Source organism: Rhyacophila brunnea, unplaced genomic scaffold (assembly GCF_057557595.1).
Source record: "Rhyacophila brunnea isolate RB1 unplaced genomic scaffold, BYU_Rbru_1.0 scaffold_6, whole genome shotgun sequence".
In the NCBI taxonomy this organism is placed as follows: Eukaryota; Metazoa; Arthropoda; class Insecta; order Trichoptera; family Rhyacophilidae; genus Rhyacophila; species Rhyacophila brunnea.
Genome location: NW_028233276.1, coordinates 21,646,163 through 21,665,883, shown reverse-complemented (window position 1 = coordinate 21,665,883; position 19,721 = coordinate 21,646,163). Strand labels below are relative to the sequence as shown.

Genomic DNA, 19,721 nt, shown 5'->3' with positions numbered 1-19,721 from the left:
CAACCTATTTATGTAATAATTATTTAAAATACCCTATACTACGAAACGCCATTGTGTTTTGAATGTATCAATGTGGATTGAGATATTGTTTGAGCACATTGATAATAAATATATTTTTTTTAAATTGTCAAATATTTATTTGACTGCATATTATAATACATCAATATAATATTGTATTCAATAAAAAAAAGAACAAAAACAAATTTAAAAATCCAGCTTTCTGTCAAGAAAAACAAAAGAAGTGATGTTTACAAAACGTTCATTTGTTTAATTTTTTCATGCCGATCTAAGTGCTCGATAGTAACAAAAACGAGGGTTTGACGATTTTTGACATAAATTTCTGCGAAAAGTCGTGATTTGAACTTATATTTACGGTGCATTGCATATAAAATACAATCATAAATTGCATATCATTACAGCCAACTTGTCGTTTGGACGACTTTGATGGGTGAGACACGTGTATTAACGCATGAATGAAGACATGCCGTGAAAATGAACGTTACTTATGAGAATTCCGACTGGCGAGGTTTCTATCGGATGATATTACCAACATACTAGGTACCTTGGTTCAGCCAGGCTTAGCGTATCGCAGCAAAAGACAGCCGGGCTTGGAATACTATATTACTTTAGGCTACTGGGGTAAGCCCAAGATTGTGAAGACAATGATGATGATGGGTATTAATGATTTGTAATGACAGATACATGCTATTTTGTTGTTCAGAAACATGTTGTATTTTAAATATATTATTCAGTAACTAACAATTTTGTATATTGTATGTAATACTCGTATGTTTAGGCGTGGTATATGTGAAACTCTTTAAAACGGAGTAGTGACAATCATATGGAAATCACAATATTTAATCTTGTGAAATTGTGGTGTCTTACACTGTATTATAACGTGTACTATTACAAACATCATACAAGGTGTGCTATGTATTATAAATATATATTAATTTAGTAATATCACATTGGTAACTAAATCATGGAATTAGCTTAGTAAAAAACAGTGACTTGGGTATGTTTTTGTTTAATCTTAAAGATTTCTTTAATTTTTTTTTGATCCTGAAAACAATATAATTTTACTATTACTAGTGTAGAAAACTCGTCATATTTTGAATTTAGAATAGTTAAATAGGTTATTATTAATACTGACAGCACTATGCTCATTATAAACAAGTGGCAGTAAATCCCCTGCTGAAGTCTTGGGTCTAGGTTCAAATCACGTGACTGTCAAATTCAAATATTGTTTTTCTTTTCAATATGTTAAAACAACAGCTAACTTCAATGCGTCTGAAAAGTATAGAATCATTTTCCGGCGCCTTCTTAGTCCAACGTATAAGGCACTGGCTTCTCATACCAAGTACCTACGCCAAGTTTGATTCCCAAAACAGTGTGGTTACAATATAACTACATATATGATTTTTTTAAAAGTGAAATTGAAAAGTATCTACAGAATCAGAATCAAGAAAAATATTAAAAAGAAAAACTTAATAGAAAATTAAAAAATGAATAATTTATTATGTGGTCAATTAATTTCGTCTATCTATCTATACCTTTACTTCAGTACCTAAGGTATGGGCTTTTAATTCAGGGGCTCTGGATTTAATTCTCGGTGAGGTTAGAATATTCATAATATTTTTTCAAACGCTGTTGCAGTGTTAAAAATAATATATATCTATATTTTATATTTAAACCCATTACGCCGACGAATAAAAAAATACAGCAGTTACTATACATCAGCTGTTTAATTATTCAGAAAGATCAGTACATACTTAATAATTATTATGCTAAGTACCCCAAGTCGTGAATATCGATTGTCATCGCATTTATTTATAAACATGTATCAGGATATAATAATAAGTAATAAGCAACGAAGGCTGTAATTTAATTATTACTATCTCGCGTTGATCCGGTTTGACTCCTGCATAATATTAAATACAGAGTTCCTTTATCTTTCAATAGTCAATTAACCGCTATTACAAGCAATTAAAGTGCAACCAGTATGTACCAAAGAGTGACGTATTGTTTATTGAAATTTATTTGGTACAAAATCAAGTACAATAGATAATTTATTATACACTTAGATTATATTACTGATTATGTTCGTATTAATTTGCCCTTGTGCAATGTCGTAAATATTTATTAATATTATAGTTGCGACATATTATTAATATTAAGTAGGCACCTATTATTTTATACTAATAATTAAATTTAAGTGACACTGAACACACACAACATATATCTCTTTTAAATTTATATATTTTTTTATCACTTGGTATCCACTAGGTATAGATATTGTTTCCACGACAAGTGCTTTGCTTACTTGGTAAGCTTTTTCGTGTATGACTACCGAATATTATACCACTAATATTCCATTAATTATTAATTATCATGAATTACTACAAAGTAAAGGTTAAATCTTTTGAAACATTTTTTATTGATTATCTGTTCCGTTATAACTTTTAAAAATATTGTACTTAATAAAATTCATGAAACTTGCAGAAATTATAAACTACATTACCTGTATCAATTTGGTAACAATACAGCTCATCACTACCATGAATGGCAGATTTCACAATTACATAGCGTATAATAATTCTGATAAAGTACGTAAGAAATAGATCCCTTATAACTACAGTATTAAAATACCACCAAACTACCGGTTTACTGAACATAATTTGAAAACAGTTCAGATATATGTTTCGCTAGATTTCAAAATCAGCCAAGTCCATAATAGATGAATAGGAGAAACACAACTTTTGGTTTTCTCAAATGTACAGTCACAAGGGTGAAAGTTTATATTATTTCGAGTATAGAATATTTAAAATTAATAAGTTCCACATTTTGATAATGCAGATATGTTAGAAAGCAGTAGGTCTTCAGCAATTTACAAACAAGTCAAAAATACCTAAAGGTGGACTTGGCTGATTTTGAAATGTAGCGACACATATACTTTCATATTATAAAAAATCTTTTTTGAAAACAATCCAATTAAAAATTTTGAGCTACGGTTCAATTAAATAGTCGTTTTTCTATGAAATGCGTTCAAATCAAATTGCGTTAATTTTTGGCTATCAGTTTTTGTATTTTATATTACTGTATCAATTAAGTGCCTTAATTAATAACCAAATGTTTTCAAATTATGAATGTTGAATATAAAGAATGTTACATTATCAAATCTAATTTACTGTTTGTTTTTACAATTGAAATAAACTAACAAAAAAAGTTTTCTCTTGTATAGAAAGAAGCCTCCCACATTTTTACCGATTAAGTACATACCTATTATTATTTACAAATTGTATATTGTGTGCAGTATAAATAATGAATCATGTATATTAATCATATTAGGAGCGGCTATCTTTGATATTATACCGTTAATGAAGTTTAATAATATAGGATAATGTTTTTTTTATACCATGCCATACAACTTTGATATATCGACGAAACTTACTGTATTACATACTATGATTTATTATATCATATTGGCTAGAAAATTGTAAGTTTCAGACTAAGTATATTAAATTTATAGTATTCTTATGAAAGGTCAGGAACATAATAGACAATACTAATTTTGTTCTTTATACATTCTAATATTTCAATGTTGGCAAGTATTAAAAAAACATATTCCCAAATACACTTATTTTATCAATTAATATTTGGGTGGTCTGGAATTATTTTTGGCAACCTTTTTGCTTGGGCATCTATTTTTTTGACTTACTATTCGATGCAGAATAAATAGACATCTGGGTCTATTAAAAAGCTGTTATTCTTCGTAAACAAATGAATGCAGAATTGGTACACATTAACTATTGTACACTTAACTATTGCCACATACAATATACATTGTATATCTATGTGTGTTTGAAACATTAATTCTTTGTAGGTATTTTGCATTAAGTGTGCATATTTCATTTCTTTCATCTATTCTGCTTAGATATCTACTTCAATATTATCATTCCGTTGGCGGGTCTTGGCCTCCTTCAAAAACTTCCTCCATCCCAAACAATCCAGTATCAGACGTATCCACTCTGATATTACAATTATTATGTAAATCCTGAGTTACAGTGTAAGCCAATAATCTGTATCAATAATATAATAACTACTAGGTATAATAAATGCAATTTATAATAATTTATACCCTCTTATTAAAATTACATTTATAGAAGTACCTATATATTATATAGGTACATGTTAAACGATAAACTTGTTTCCAATTATTTTGAATACAAGTACATAATATAATTATTTGAATCATTTGGTTGGTATTAGATTATCAAAAGTCTTTCACATATGCATTTTAAGAAGAATGCAATTGTATAAAACTTTATAGTATAATAGTGTATAATTTTATCAAAGATTAGTCTATGATGCAAAATTTTTTGTAGTGCTACTGATGAAATTTTAAAATTCAGTAGATTGACAAAAAAACACATGTAAGTGTAATCTCACAACTATCTTTAAAAATTAAGGAAACGTGACCTTTAATGCAATATATATTCATATTATTATTAGTACATCTACTAAAATTCATTAAACACAACTACACTGGCCCAATGTTCTTTGACAGCTCATTACTAGGTGGCAAGAAATAAACCAAGAAAATTATTTATTGTAAGATACGAAAATTTTTAAGTATTATTATAATAGGTACTTATTCGCCACCCAACGTACGAGCTAATAATATTATATTCGTTGTTTATTATTGGAGATGAAAGAATGTTCTTAAAAGAAATGCTATCTTTATCAAAAATCTTTGATAGTCTAATACCGACTTATAATACTTTAATATGTGACTTCGTCAAAAATTATCTTTTAATACAGTTGAAACACAAAACTAAATAGTTATGCTACTTATTTTTATAATATAATATATAACTGTGTTATGATTATATTATATTTTGTATTGATACCGATATTGAAGCGTGTTGAAAACATGAAAAGAAAAATAATATATGTAATAATAAGTTCAACTACAAAATCTCCATTTGATTGTTGTTGTTTTTACAACTCTATCAAAACTTATTATCCGACAAAAAATTGTGAACAAAAAACCACCTGTTAAGCGATGCAACAAAGTTTTCACCGACTACGAAAAGAATGATCAAAAATAAACAGAAAAAAACTGCATCGATTACCAGTTTTGGTTGAACACGATTGTTGTACGGCATTTCTAAGGCAGTGATAATGAAACATTTATCCAGGGATTTAAAAAAATATATCAATGGTTATAAAGTTATATCTTTTTCATCGTTTTTAATATTGCCGATATGGAGAATTGACTTTTTTAATTGTCTTTAGTTAATTTATCGGTTTAGGTGTTGCTCCCTGATTTTTTTCTTTAATTGTGTTAATTTTCTATTTTGGTGGAAAAACATTGTACTTAGTAACTACTTTAATACAATTATATCTAAATGTTTTTTGAAAAGCTGGGTAATGATTTATTTTTTCCGAACTGAAAAATTATTAAAATTTTATTTAATTATCGTACATATCTATAAATAATTTTGCTTATAAAGTTTCTTAGTATAAATAGCTTTTTTATTAATTATTTATAATATTGTATATCTGAATCTGTAGTATTGTATATTAGTCATTGTACATCATTGTACATCATATATTCTGAATTAGTACAACAATTTTCTTATTCTCCTTTTATTCGTATGTATTCATCCGATTACGATAAAATTTTGATCAGTTGTTGTCGCACGCCCGCAAAGGTTTCTGAATTAGAAAAATCTTCTTATTCTTCTTCTATTCGTATGCGTTCCTATAAAATTCATTCAATTGCAATGAAACTTTGGTGAGTTTTCGTGCACACGCTCACAAACATTTCTGAATTAGAAAATCATCTTCTTCTTCTATTCGAATATGTTCCTATACCATTAATCCGATTGCGATGAAACTTTTGTCAGTTATTGTGCGCACACCAGCGAAGGTTTCTAAATAAGTATTAAATATATAAAATACAAAGTTTGTTGTTTGTTTGTTCCATCCAATTTTGAATTTTTTACTACATATTAATACTATTAATAACGTTTGCATATTTTGGATTCGGTTTTAATTTAGTGTTCTTTTGTTTAACCTTTACTCCTATTAGAATTACTTTCATATTGCCATATTGTATTACACAGATATTTTAATATTAAAAAGATAATTACTTATTATTATTTTTAAAATATCTAAGATAAATGTATCCACGAAGCGACCCTATCCGAAGCCGGGTACTTCAGCTAGTATCTTTATACAAATCGATGTTTATTAAAATAAATATAAAAAAATATTAAAACGATGAATTAGTCAAAAATCTAAACGGTCAAAAATTGAAAACTTAATAAACTAAATTTTAATAATAAATATGACTATAATTTATATAATGTAATAATAAGATATGACCCTGCAACGAATTCACATTTTATGACATTTTTTTACAATTTTAAGTTTATCTTTGAATAAAAAAAATCTTTTTAATGTTTTTAGATACATATTTATTAATTAATTCAGTTGAAATTGTAAATTATCTAAAAAAAAAATCTCAAATTGCAGGCTTCGTATGTTTCCGCTAGGTTCTTTGCTGACATGCCTCTCCCCCTTAAGAAATAGTAATCATATATTTTAAATAATTCTGTTCTCTCTAATAATATGGTAAACCAACGTATATTTATAAATATTTTCGGTGATGGGTAACAGTTTTTATATAATTTTGTGTTTATTTTTCATGTACTTTAAAAATATTACTGTTTCTTATATTTAGACCGAGAACGAATATTATACCATCTTGATGCAAGCAAACAAGTCATGAATAGAACAGTGATAACATGTTATCGAAGTAATTTTTTTATTACTAATAGAATCGACATTTAGCATTGTGTTTATCGCCACCATTGGCTTGCATTCTGACAGTTTTCCATCACTTCAAACTAAACGGTTGATAGCTCTAGGCAGAAACAATTTGTACTTCGACGGTAGCAATACTGTCGATTCTATCTGAACTAAAATCGCTCGGAATTTCATGCCATCAATAGGTTTAAATTGAACGCCAAATAGACAGGTCTGTTTACAAATTCAAAATAATTCATTTTTTAATACATGCACTTTTATAAATGCCGCAAACACAATTGTGAAGCATTGATATGTATATATTAATACATTACGTTTCACCAATAATGTAACTGTATGTATTCTGGATTTGAAAAAACATATTATTGAACGATGTTTAAAATTTCAAGCTTTGAAATCTAGATCTAATCTACATACTCATGGAACCGATGAAATAGTTACGTGTTTTAAAATATGGTCAAATTATGATGAAAATAAGATGTACTTAGTATTATTTGACACTTGGGTCGCAACAATCTGTTCTTTCATTCTCAATATTTTGAACTAACCGTAGAGAACATTCTTAACATATTATAAATTTATTCGAGTTCCAAAGAGTAAATGAAATAACTGTGAAATCTCAAGGAATTTAATTTAAGAATATAGGGGATATAATTTAATTACTTATCATGTCCGTTGTAATGGCGAATTTCAGGAATATTGTCTATTATTATTATTATTATGCAGTATTTAATGCAATATAAAAAATATTAATATTCTGCGTCAAGAGATTCACCCCTTTTGTTTTCTGTTAAAGCAAAAACGTGTATCTTCCATCCAAAAATTAACTGATACTTACAAAGTATCAGTTTTCTAATTTTACTATGCAAATAATAAAAAAAAATATTTTCTTGTCTGTGATTTTTAAAAAAAATAATTTTAAGGTAATTTTTCAGTATCTATATTGTGTTCAATATCATGATCATAATTTCGTCATTAGACGTCCATTTTTTTTAAACCGTGTTGGATCCAAAAAATATGGGCCTCTCCAGAGTAGAGGTTGAGTTAATAGATTTATGTTTTTACGTGAAATGGATATTAGTCACTTGCTAAACATATAAGGGTCCAGACACATAATGAAAAATAACAGGTGAATTTGCCAGACCCACAATTTGAACCCGGGACTGTCAATATTATTGACTTAACGGTATGACAAAATGATCTTAAATTAATTTTCAAAAATGTTTTAGAATTTTGCGGTAGGTTTCAAGATATCAATATAACGATTGAAATAAAAAGCATAATAAATAAATATTATGTAGGTACCTACTTATGTTTCGCCAATAATATCTAATAAAAGGCTTACAAATCTATTATTTACATAATTTTACCTCACAAACATACTTATTTATTATGCAGGAATTAAGGATTAAGAATTAAGGTAAGATTAAGTATTAAATAAGAATCAGACCTATATTCATCGGTTTTTCTAGATAAGCAATCTGCATCTTACTGCACCACGCCAAAATTTATGAATAACTATGCATCCGTGGTCTCAAATTCCATTACCATCGGCAACCATCTTTTGTTAAGACGATACTTCAGTGAAACGGCAAATAATTTTCAACTATAGGTGCGACGAAATTTTTGATTCGCTGGCAATCGGAGAGCGAACGTCGAGGTGAGAACACGTCAATTTGTTTCGTGATAGCGACGGAGGTATTAATTCTTAAATCATGTAAAGATGGTTAAAAACGTTACCCATTTACTTGAAAAAGAAAACATGTCAATGAATATATTATTATTGTTACTAATAGAACAATAAACAGAACATTAAATGGACGCATGTTGGCTTTATAAGACAAATTATATTTCGTTCGGCACGCGTCATTTGCACAATTCGCGCATCGCCTAGCCACGATCTTTTTAGACCATGCCTCAACTGAGGTATAGCCTAAATATTGACTAAGTTTGAATGGAATGTTCTCATAACAAAATTCTACTGTATAATTCAAAAGTATAAAATTAATATTATTTATAATACGTCCCAGAGATGGCGATACGTGTTCCAACTCTAACAATGTATGTTAATAAAAAATGCTGGTGCCGTACTTACAAATAAATGTTGTTTTACTACTGAATTTGCAACACCTGTATTATTGATAAAAATCTTCGTGGGAAAGTGCTACCGGTGTTACGAGTAATAATCAGCGTCGGGCGTGCTAGCTAGCGGGTATGACGGTCTACTATAATATATGTATTGGAGCTTTGAAGAGCTTTTATCCCTGGTACCGAGTTTTTTTTCTTACTTACAGATAATTTCGTAATAAGTACTGGTAATTTATAAAAAAAGTTAACAAACTACTCGGTAAATTCAACATAAAATAAAAACTTTTTATTTCTCCCTACCCAAACATTAAACTGAAATCTATTGGTTGGATGTATAGTTGAGTTACATCACACATCAGACCAGTCGCGAAGGGTGGAGGTAGCCTGTTGGTTAGTTTTCAAAATTCAATTAAACCCTGTGAAACCAAGCCATAATAGATAATAATCAAAAAATACTCGTTTGTCTATAAAATATCTAAAATTATGCAATTAAATCATACATAACTTTGGATATTGTATAGTAATAATAATATTTTTTTATGTATTATACTTTGGTTAGGCAGGGCTTCATGAATTTAAAAAAATGAACCAACAATATGTGTAATATTATGTATTCTTAATCCAACTAAAACAAATAAGAATGAATGAAAAAGTGTGCACAATTTTGTCGTATCACCCAAAATATACAAAAACTATTATGGTTTAGTTGAGCAGGGTTTATTTGATTTTTAAAAACTAACCAACACCATCTGTAAATTGTAGTCTTAGTGCAATAAAAACAAAAAGGTATGACTAACAAAATTTAATGTGCACTATTAATGGCGGATCAGCCTTCCTCCACCCTTCCCTACTGCATCCGACATACATCGTCCAAATAATAACTATTTGACTAATGTAAAAACGAATTATTTGTACTAAAAACGCTTAAAATTTATTATACATAACAAACAATATTATTACGCCCACGATGGCCGAGCGGCTAATGTGTCGGCTTATAATAGGTTCCAGGTTTGAATACTGGCTCTAGCAAATATACATTTTTTTTCAATGTGTGCTTAGAATTATTGCAGTATGGACTTAATAGGTTGACCAATTGGCTAACATCCATTTAATGTAAAAACAAAAGTCTTATAATATAAAAGCTTCACAATGTGGAGGCGCATATTATCACCTTCTTAGGATCGGATGATCAAAAAAGTATCTTCCTAACTAAATGAGATTATTATGTTTCACAAAAAAATACCTTAAAATTACAAACGATAATTGATTTTTAATGTAAAGTACTTATGCAAAAATATTGAGCAATTTAAAACGAGGCAAAGGGAACCCTTTATAATTTTCAACTCAAACGTTCAATTATTTAAGAAAAGTATCAGGAATGTATTTCGTTCGGTATCTTTTGGAATGCGGAGATTGTTTGGGAACAGAGCGAAATTTTGTTCCATTGTGGGAGTACAATTTTTTCGCATCCACTTGCACGAAATCTTTGAACATAATGTGCACGTATAGAAATATAGTCGTACAGTATTTCTGACGTAACAAATCGACAGAATATAATTAATTTTACACTACATCTATTCAACTTTTTTATTTAGGGATAATGTATCTGTTTTCGGTAACCGGATAAAACAGAACAGCCAGGGGAAAAATGAAACATTAATTTTTGTGGAATCTATTTAGGTTAGGTTAGGTTAGGTTAGGTCATTATTTCGTTGTACCTAGTCATCCAATCATTTTGAACATTTATTATTATATTGATTAAGATGAGATATCCTAAGCTTGCCGGCAATGTCCCGTTTATTTGAGGCTTTCCAGCGATTAGGAATGCAGAAATTAGGTATATAATTTGATTTATTATTTCGTATTGAAAATCTGTGCTATTAAAAATTTATCAACATAATAGAAATAGGACAATTTCAATATTAAATTTATATTTTTCCTGAAAGGTCATAGTTATATTTATCGTTGTTATGTTTTGTCACTGTTCTGTTTTGTCATGGAACCCTATTTTCACAGTGTTTGCTTGTATTTTCTCTGGAGTCTGGAAATATTTTTAGTTTTGACTAATCCCTAGAGAAACTTGTCAATACTGTACATACTTTTGTAGTTTTCAAACGTATGTCATCTTTGAAGTGAATACTGTTACAAACTCATACTTGACTTGCATTCATCGTTATGTGAGCCGTGTACCAAAGTATACCAAACTATAATTTACACTGAGATCTATTGCAGCCTAGCAAACTTAAAAACAAATAATACATTGAATATGCATTATTTGAAAACACCTTAGATATATTATTATACCTACTAAAAAACATTTTATGGATTCACGCGAATTAAGCTGATAAATTAAACTTAAATACGATGAATTCAACTAGTCGTTCTTACATCAATCAAATTGCGTTAAAGATGATTATCGCTTTTTGTGTTTTAAAATTAAGGTATCATTAATTAATTACTAACCGACGCTTGGATCTCTCCAAAATTTTTAGTTATAACGTACTTGCACTTGCTTATAATTTATAAACCATTTCTTTTATTCAACGAATAATTCATATGGCTGCAGGGTGTAAAATACAAGACACACAGAGAGCTTATACTTAAAATGAAATATGGTAACTGTTCGTAGTTAATGATTATAATATTATATTGAAAAATGACAACACGTTAATTAGTATGAATAAAATATGCGATCAAAATTTTCATTCAATTTCAGGTATAAGCAATAACTAGCACTACGATCAAAACTCACAATTTCGTGTCACGACATATAAACACGCATTGTCTCTTTCGGGTTTTTTTTCTATACACAAGGCGGATATCGACGGTAGTTTATCATATTTATGTATTGAGGCGGTTAATTGTTGCAATAAGTTAACCATCTAAACCTGTCAAAAAGTGCTATGTTTTAACAGCCCCTCTCAGCTGTGTTAACTTTTAGGGCTAGATAGACAGTGTTGACAGTTTAGACGGCTAGCTTATTTAAAAAACTATAATACTTCAGTATATTATATTACTATAATAAACTGTCGTTTTTAGCCGCCGATAGTCGCTTTGTGTATAGAATAGACCCATTAATGTGGTTTTCATTGTGAATTGAAATTATGCTTCTATAATAACGGGTTTGCTTTAATAATGCTTGCAATAATCCTACCGAATAAGTCAGGAGATTTCTATATCTCCGGTTCAGTTACTGGTGGTATTAATTGAGTAAATCTGGATGATCAAATAATCATTCAAATGATGATTCAAATTTTAAAAGTAGCTCGTCAAATTCACAATATACTGCCATGACAACTTAATGTGACAATACTTTTACACGTTGTGAAATTTTGTCCACCTCGTTTAGCGGTTAATACCCAATTAATTTAGATATATATAATTATTATTTTAACCTTGCTGAAACCTGTACCAACCTTGCTGAAAATAGTTAGCCTTTCTGACGTAGACACAAATCAGGGCCATCAGCTGAAGCTGCGAAAGCCTCTGTCTGGTGGAAGGGGGGAGGGGTAGCAGGTCTCGAAGGTTGGCAATTTCTGCATTAATCAAGTCCCTTCGTAGCTTGCTAGCACCCTTCGTTGATTTGTTAGTGTCAAATCTGTAACAATAAAAAATAAAATCTTAGTTTAATTACATTATATAATACGCACGCATGCGTATTTGTTGCGCGATCGCATAAACAGAATACATACGCACTTTCGTATGAATATTATTACCATAGGCCATTGAATATTGCTACATGTAGGACATATCGGGAGGCGCGAGAGTTAGCGATGGACCGAGGGAACTGGCACGAACTTGTGCTTGCCCTATGCCCAATGCTAAGGTGTGACAGGTTGATAGTAGAAGAAAAATATTGCTTTGATAATGATACAAAAACAGTATTATTATTAGCTAAATATTATTATTGAGTGAGTCGACAAGAATGTTCATAGGTGGCGCTGCCACCTGATAATTTTAAGCTAGCAATAGATAATCATTCCTTCTTCGTTATAACCTTATGAATGTGGATCGTGATTAATTCGAACGTTGTACTGTAACGTTCTGGATCAGCTTTCTGTAGTTTACCCTATAATTTTAAAGCTTTGCAGTGGATGTTATTGAGTTACGCAATTTCTTTACTTGATCACGTCACCTTAATGGTGTTTGCTCTCTACCTCTTTTATTTGGCGTATTACATAGAACAATTAATTTTACGAAGCTTTTTAGGCTACGGTAAACAGTAGGTAGGTATGTACGTCTAAATAATCGCAAAATATGAAACGGGCACACATTGGACAGTATTTCGCTGATGCGAAATTAGCGTTGGTTCTCTGTTTTGTCCAGAACACCCTTAATATTCATCTAAAACGTTTCGAAAATGTCATCTATCCTCTATACATTTATAATCATGACACTTTGTATGTGATATTATTTATGTATTTGCGTCAGCGGGTGTTTTTGCCTAGTACACAGCTTCACTGCTTATGAATTCATTACAAAAATAAATGAGTTTATAAAAATATAACATTATGAGCGGAGCTATTTGCCCGGGTCCGTCCTCACACGGGACCAATTGGACACGCAGATCTGATAGCAACCAATGCTAACTTTGCAACATTCGAGAAATTTGCAGCATCATATGGGGAGCGGGATAGTCCCAACTCCTCTGTAGACTCAATCATTTCAACTCGTGACACTTAGTATGCGGATACTCAGGGCGCTTAATGTCATCGGACAGCAGATCCAGTCCATTTTTTCTCTTTCTAAACTTTCTTCTTTAAGCATTAAGGTGCATGGTTGCAGCATCAGTCCCGTTCAGCTCCGTTTCGGGACAGAATGAGTACTTAAAATTACTTCTTTCAGATACGTTAATAGCATCATGGAAGGCGGCCGTGCATATCCACGGCTATACATACATGATGGGTGATTGTGAGAACTTTTTTTTATCTGTCTCGATTTATCTATCTCATTCTCTGTAACGCAGGGAAAGAAGAGAGGGAATGAATATAAAAATGTGTAAGGAGAGATAAAACATATTACGTAGATGTGTGTTAGAGAGGGAGAAAGGGTATATTAATATAGTCGTTAGATACGGCAGAGCATACACGTAAACGTATTGAGAAAAAGAGACAGGCAGAAGACATTAAAAGGGGTAAGGTGAGAGATGTCTGGTATGTAACGCATTAGCTGTCTCTCTCTGACGCAAATAGATTTGCACGCGAAATAGTTTGTGTTCACCTGATAATTTTTCTAAATGTACGTATACGTATATATTTAATCGTTTAAAATATAAATTTATGTAGTTCATAAATGAAATAGGTATAAAATTTAACAAAACATTATTGTTTATAAATCGACATAGTTTTCGAAACTATTAAGTGCCATTAGTATCAATTTATAAACGATTCAAACTTTAAGTGCTCGTTTTTCTTTCCCATATTCCCACAAAAGACGCGACCCCTAACCTCTGTCGCTTGTAAGTTTCCTCAATAAAAGTGAAAATTTACAACGGCCGACATTAACATATTTACAATACCACAGCAGCTATTAAAACATTATCTGGACATTGGTTGAAATAACGCGTCGGGGATAGAAATAAATAGCTCATTTTATGTTTATTGTTCTGTGGGAAAATTTTATCATTAGTTTCTTCGGATGTGATCTGAATTTTTTATCCGTTCTGATTCTCTTTTAGATCGATTGATGATACGTTATCTGTGAATTAGATATATCTCGAGTCAGATAATCTATCATAAAATTGTAGTGAAACTTTTCGAGATGATAAATTGCAATTCGAAGTTGTATTCTGATAAATAGTTCTGAAAAGATTTGGTTTGCTTAAACTTTCATATTACTAATATTAGAAGAATATATCATCATCAGCCTGAATCTATCCACTGCTGGATGAAGGCCTCTTCAAGCTTCTTCCACTTCTTTCGGTCCTGTCCATTGCGTTGCCACGTACTTCCGCAGAACTTTATCATTTCATCGATCCAGCGGCCTCTAGGTCTACCTTGCGGACGTTTTGTACTAGAATATATATTTTGTACATTTTGGAGGTTTGTAGAAGAATATATATTTAATAATATTTACAACATCTACCAACATATTACTATTATTCACGAATATGCTAGATATAGATTAATATTTATGAAATATTACAAGGTAAAATAACTGGTGTCCTAAAATTATAAATGCATTGCGAAATATGGACTTTTAATAAAATTATAGCACAAAAAAAAATATATATGAAATAACGCATAAGGAAATATATAACAGTATTGGCATTCTCCAGCTAGGTACATCCAATACCGTTTTCCTCCAATTTTCGAAGCTCAGTGTATTTAAATCAAACTCGATACTATATTATCCATCGTGGACGGCTCTCGTAGTGCAGTGCGTAAGGCGTTGTCCTTCCATCCGTGAGCTCCGAGTTTGATCCCGGTGAAGACAGAATAATATATTTATGTGGTTTTCTCAAAGCCTGGGTGTTTGTGATTGTTCAAATTACTAACAACTACCTTATACGAACAAGCAAGGGTATGGTAAATAAATAACAATAATAAAAAAAATATCTATCGCGTACGTGGTCAACTACCCTTTCGTATAACTTCCGACTGCCCGAATATCATTTTCTTTGTCATGACTCGTTTATCTTGTTAATATGGCTTAATCATAAGCAGTTTCAGAAAACTGCCTAATTTGATTAATATGAATAGATAGTTTTCTTAAAACGTTCTATAAATGAAAACAAGCGGGATGCATAGCTCGAAGAAATGAATATTTCACAAAATTTAAGAATGTAATAACTACTAGAAAAAATCTTGAAAAAATATGGCGGCGGATAGGACTCAAACATGCATCTATTAGTTTCCGGCCAGTATGCTTTAACAAAATTTGAGAAGCACTTCAGTTGCATGAATATGAGTTAATTTTGTCGTTATTATGTAGGGTGCTAGTGGTAAGGCACATTAGCTGGAATCCAGTGGATGCAGTTTCGAATCTTGCTGGCGCGATATTAGTTTCAAGATTTTTTCTAATAAGTATGTTTCTCAGGTGTTTCCAAATTATGTATAAGTATACTACATTTATATTTAATATTAAATATTAATTAATGAGAAGCTACATCATTGAAATAAGATAAATTTGTTTCTAAATTCACTTTGAAATGAAATTATTGTATAATTTTTATTACATGTAACATTACAATAAAAACAATTATATTTTTTTCTTGAAATGAAATGTCCCTAGAGCTCGCTGACCGACTGAGAAGTGGAAATGCAGCGTACTTTGCGCTGAGTCGTCTGTTTAGGTCCAAAATGCTGTCCATCAAAACGAAATTCCGGGTGTATAACGTAGTCATCAAACCGATCGTCATGTATGGATGTGAAACGTGGGGCTTAACGGAAAAACAAGAAAAGGCGCTCCAAGTGTTTGAAAACAGAATCCTCCGGAGAATACTTGGACCCGTCAATGAGAACCACCGGTGGCGCATCCGCATAAACGCTGAGCTCTTCGACCGATACCAACCTAGAATCACTAATATTCTGAGGTCAAGAAGGCTCAGATGGGCGGGCCACGTTGTACGATCTGAAAGATCTAGAACTCTCTATTGGATTTACCAGCTGGCACTCGACCTCTTGGCCGCCCTCGACGGAGATGGGCGGACAACGTTCAAAGGGATGCGGAAAGGCTGGGGATAGTCAACTGGGAAGAGAGAGCGCTGAACAGAGATGCCTGGAGAAACGTTGTGCAGTCGGCCATGGACCTGAACGGCCCCTAGCGCCAGTTTAATAATAATAATATTCTTTTCTTATCTGCTTTGTAGGTATAAAGTTTTATAACTTATATTTTCTGTCCAGATATTATAATGATAGTTGCTAAATTTGTATGTTGCGTTTTAAAAAAAACTCTTAAATCAGGATATAATTTTAAAACGTAGTTTTTTTTAGCTAGATCATTCTCTAAATAGTTGTCGTTATATGATTTTCAGAACTCACCAAATTCAACACTAATTTACTTAAAAGACCTACTAAAACCTGCGTCAAATTCATTTCAACCAATCACTTCATTGCAAAGGTAGACGTGATTTTGCTAAATGCCATTACATTATTAATGTGACCAAAGAGACGACGTTTTTGATTTTTTGCTAGTAACCACAAACTTTTTAGGAGTGATAATATCACATTTTCTCACATTGTCAAAAATATAATATTGTAAATAAAGTATTTAACTATAATATATACTAAATTATTTGAGAAATAGACAACAATAAATTCTTTTTTATATTATGTATATTTTAGAGCCCAAATAAAAATGTCGATTTTCGGAGTAAGAAAAATTCTTATGACAACTTGAAATTAGTAAGTTGTCAACTGTAAATATATTTATTACATACGATACTAAAACTTAATTTGACTTTATTAAGTATTTATTTAGAGACTAACCGATCAATTATTGATTCTTCTAATACACATTCCGAAGAAACATTATTCTAAATTAAATTGTATTAAAAGCCCTAACAATAATAATTTACAAGTTATTAATTACAATATTGTTCAAATTTCATGTAGAAGTCTGTCGAACATGTAGGTGTGTGTGTGGCCCTCGCCTCTCGCTCTTGATTAGATAAGGAATGTAATAGATCATGTAATTTCCGATTGTTTACGATCTAATAAATCATTTTGAGAGTATGGCCTATTTATATTGCCGCATTAGTCGTGTCCGTAAACGTTTTAAAATTGTTCTGTTTTATAACAGGATCTGAGTATTTTCACCTCCTTAAACTACCTATAATATGCATAGCGTACTATTGTTTTTAAAACTAGACATATACTTTGTTGATACCAGTGATACGGTTGATTTAATAGTTGGCACAAAATATTGTATTTATAATAATTTAAAAACAAAATTGTAAAACGAATATGTTTTATTTAAAAATTGAAACAATGATTACGTTTTAAATAAAATATTTTATTTATATACTTAAGTTATGCATTATATATTTATAAGATGTAATCGTTGTATAATTAAAAAAAACATGACAACCATTAATATACCTCGTATCCAGAAATTTATACGTATGCAGTTGGCAATATCAGCTTTACCGTGAGATGTTGTATCATTAATAGATCCGCCATAAATAGTACCTACACATTAAACTTTGTTAGTCATACGTATTATTTTTTATTAAACTAAGACAACAATCTACAGATGGTGTCGGTTAGTTTTTTATAAATTAAATTAAACCCTGGCTAAACTAAACCATAACAGTTTTGGTATATTTTTGGCGATACGACAAAATTGTGCATACTTTTTCATTCATACTTATTTGTTTTCTTTGAATTAAGAATACATATTACACATATTGTTGGTTCCTTTCTTTTAGCTCTGACTAAACCAAACTTAACAGATAAAAAATATTATTCTATCTAGTAATGTATGATTTAACTGCATAATTTTAGATATTTTATAGATAGAGGAGTATTTTTTGACGATTAATCTATTATGGTTTGATTTCGCAGGGTTTAATTGAATTTTAAAAACTGACCATCACCATCTAAACATTGTGAACATCAATGGAAACAAATACGTATGACTAACAAAGTTTAATGTACACTATTTCGAGTGCTTAAAGTCAGACAACGTTATCTACAAAAAAGTGTTTTTTTTTTTTTTGAGATACGTTATTTTACATTTACGGCTACATGATAGTCAAACAACGTTATGTCAATCTTTTCTAATTTCTTATTAAATCGTCAGTAAAGTTTAACGCTAACTACATAAGTTACCCTTGTTTTCATATTTTTTTAAAACTATCCCTATAAATTTTAACATCATCATAAGCAAGATATATGTACAATACACAATAAGTTATAAAATATTAACATTAGGTTTTAGATAAACATTTCCCTTGTTGAGTTACGAGAATCTAAAATAACGATTTTTGGCTCTCCTGTAAAGTTGCACTTTTATAGATAGTGTTGTTTGACACTAAGCCATCGATTTATGACGCATCTTAACAGCCTATATCCACTCTTCGTCACTGATAGATAGCCATATGGTATTGAGATTAAATTCAAGTCGAAAGTATTAAGTCATGTCTTAATTGTTTTACTGTTAGATATTTAATACTAATATATATTTAAAAAAAATGTTATTATTGAATCTAATAAAATTGAAACTTTACTGTCTGCAATTCTCCACGAATGACATGTTTTTTTGATCTTATATTATATTCGAAACAATCATGCAAAAATTAATATTTGGACAAAATGGGACTCAATTCTTTGTATAATTAAAATATATTTTTATTAGTTGAACATATATTTTTTTTACAATAAATACTAATGTTTTCTTTAATAAACAGTATTTGATTCGTTATAATAAATACACAATAAGATATTTCGAGTACTTAATCATTACACACTTTTATGAATGCATGCATACTTATATGTCTGCTTTCGAGATTGCAATTAATATTACAGGTATAAACATGACATTACGTTACCTACATTTAAAAAAATCTGTGTGTGTACTTATGTACGCGCGTTAGAAGTTATACTTCTTTGGCGTAACAAAACAAAAACAAAACTTGTGATAAACTAGATTTTTTGACTAGCTCTTAATTATCTTATAAAATTGCACAGTCAAGAAAAAGAACCGCTTATTGGAACGCCATTAGTTTATTTCTATACACTTTAACTTATATTACTAAATTGTATAATGGTTTCTCGTTGTTTTTATTTTTAAAGTACCAACTGCCACTATGACGTTTAATATTTTGTTTACGTAAGGAATTGCAAATGGCCAAC

General features: G+C 30.3%; 1 protein-coding gene across 1 annotated transcript in view; it reads right to left on the bottom strand.

Annotated features, from left to right (window-relative positions):
* LOC147065399 (uncharacterized) overlaps window positions 1-13,589 on the bottom strand; it is a 146,605-nt gene extending 133,016 nt beyond the window's left edge. The window contains exons 1-2 of the mRNA XM_085956976.1: window positions 13,516-13,589; window positions 12,342-12,523 (exon numbers count right to left, since the gene is read on the bottom strand). Of these exons, the coding sequence (XP_085813102.1) occupies window positions 12,342-12,523; window positions 13,516-13,589 (256 nt within the window). The remainder of the gene's footprint in view (window positions 1-12,341; window positions 12,524-13,515) is intronic.
* Between the last annotated feature and the right edge of the window lie 6,132 nt (window positions 13,590-19,721).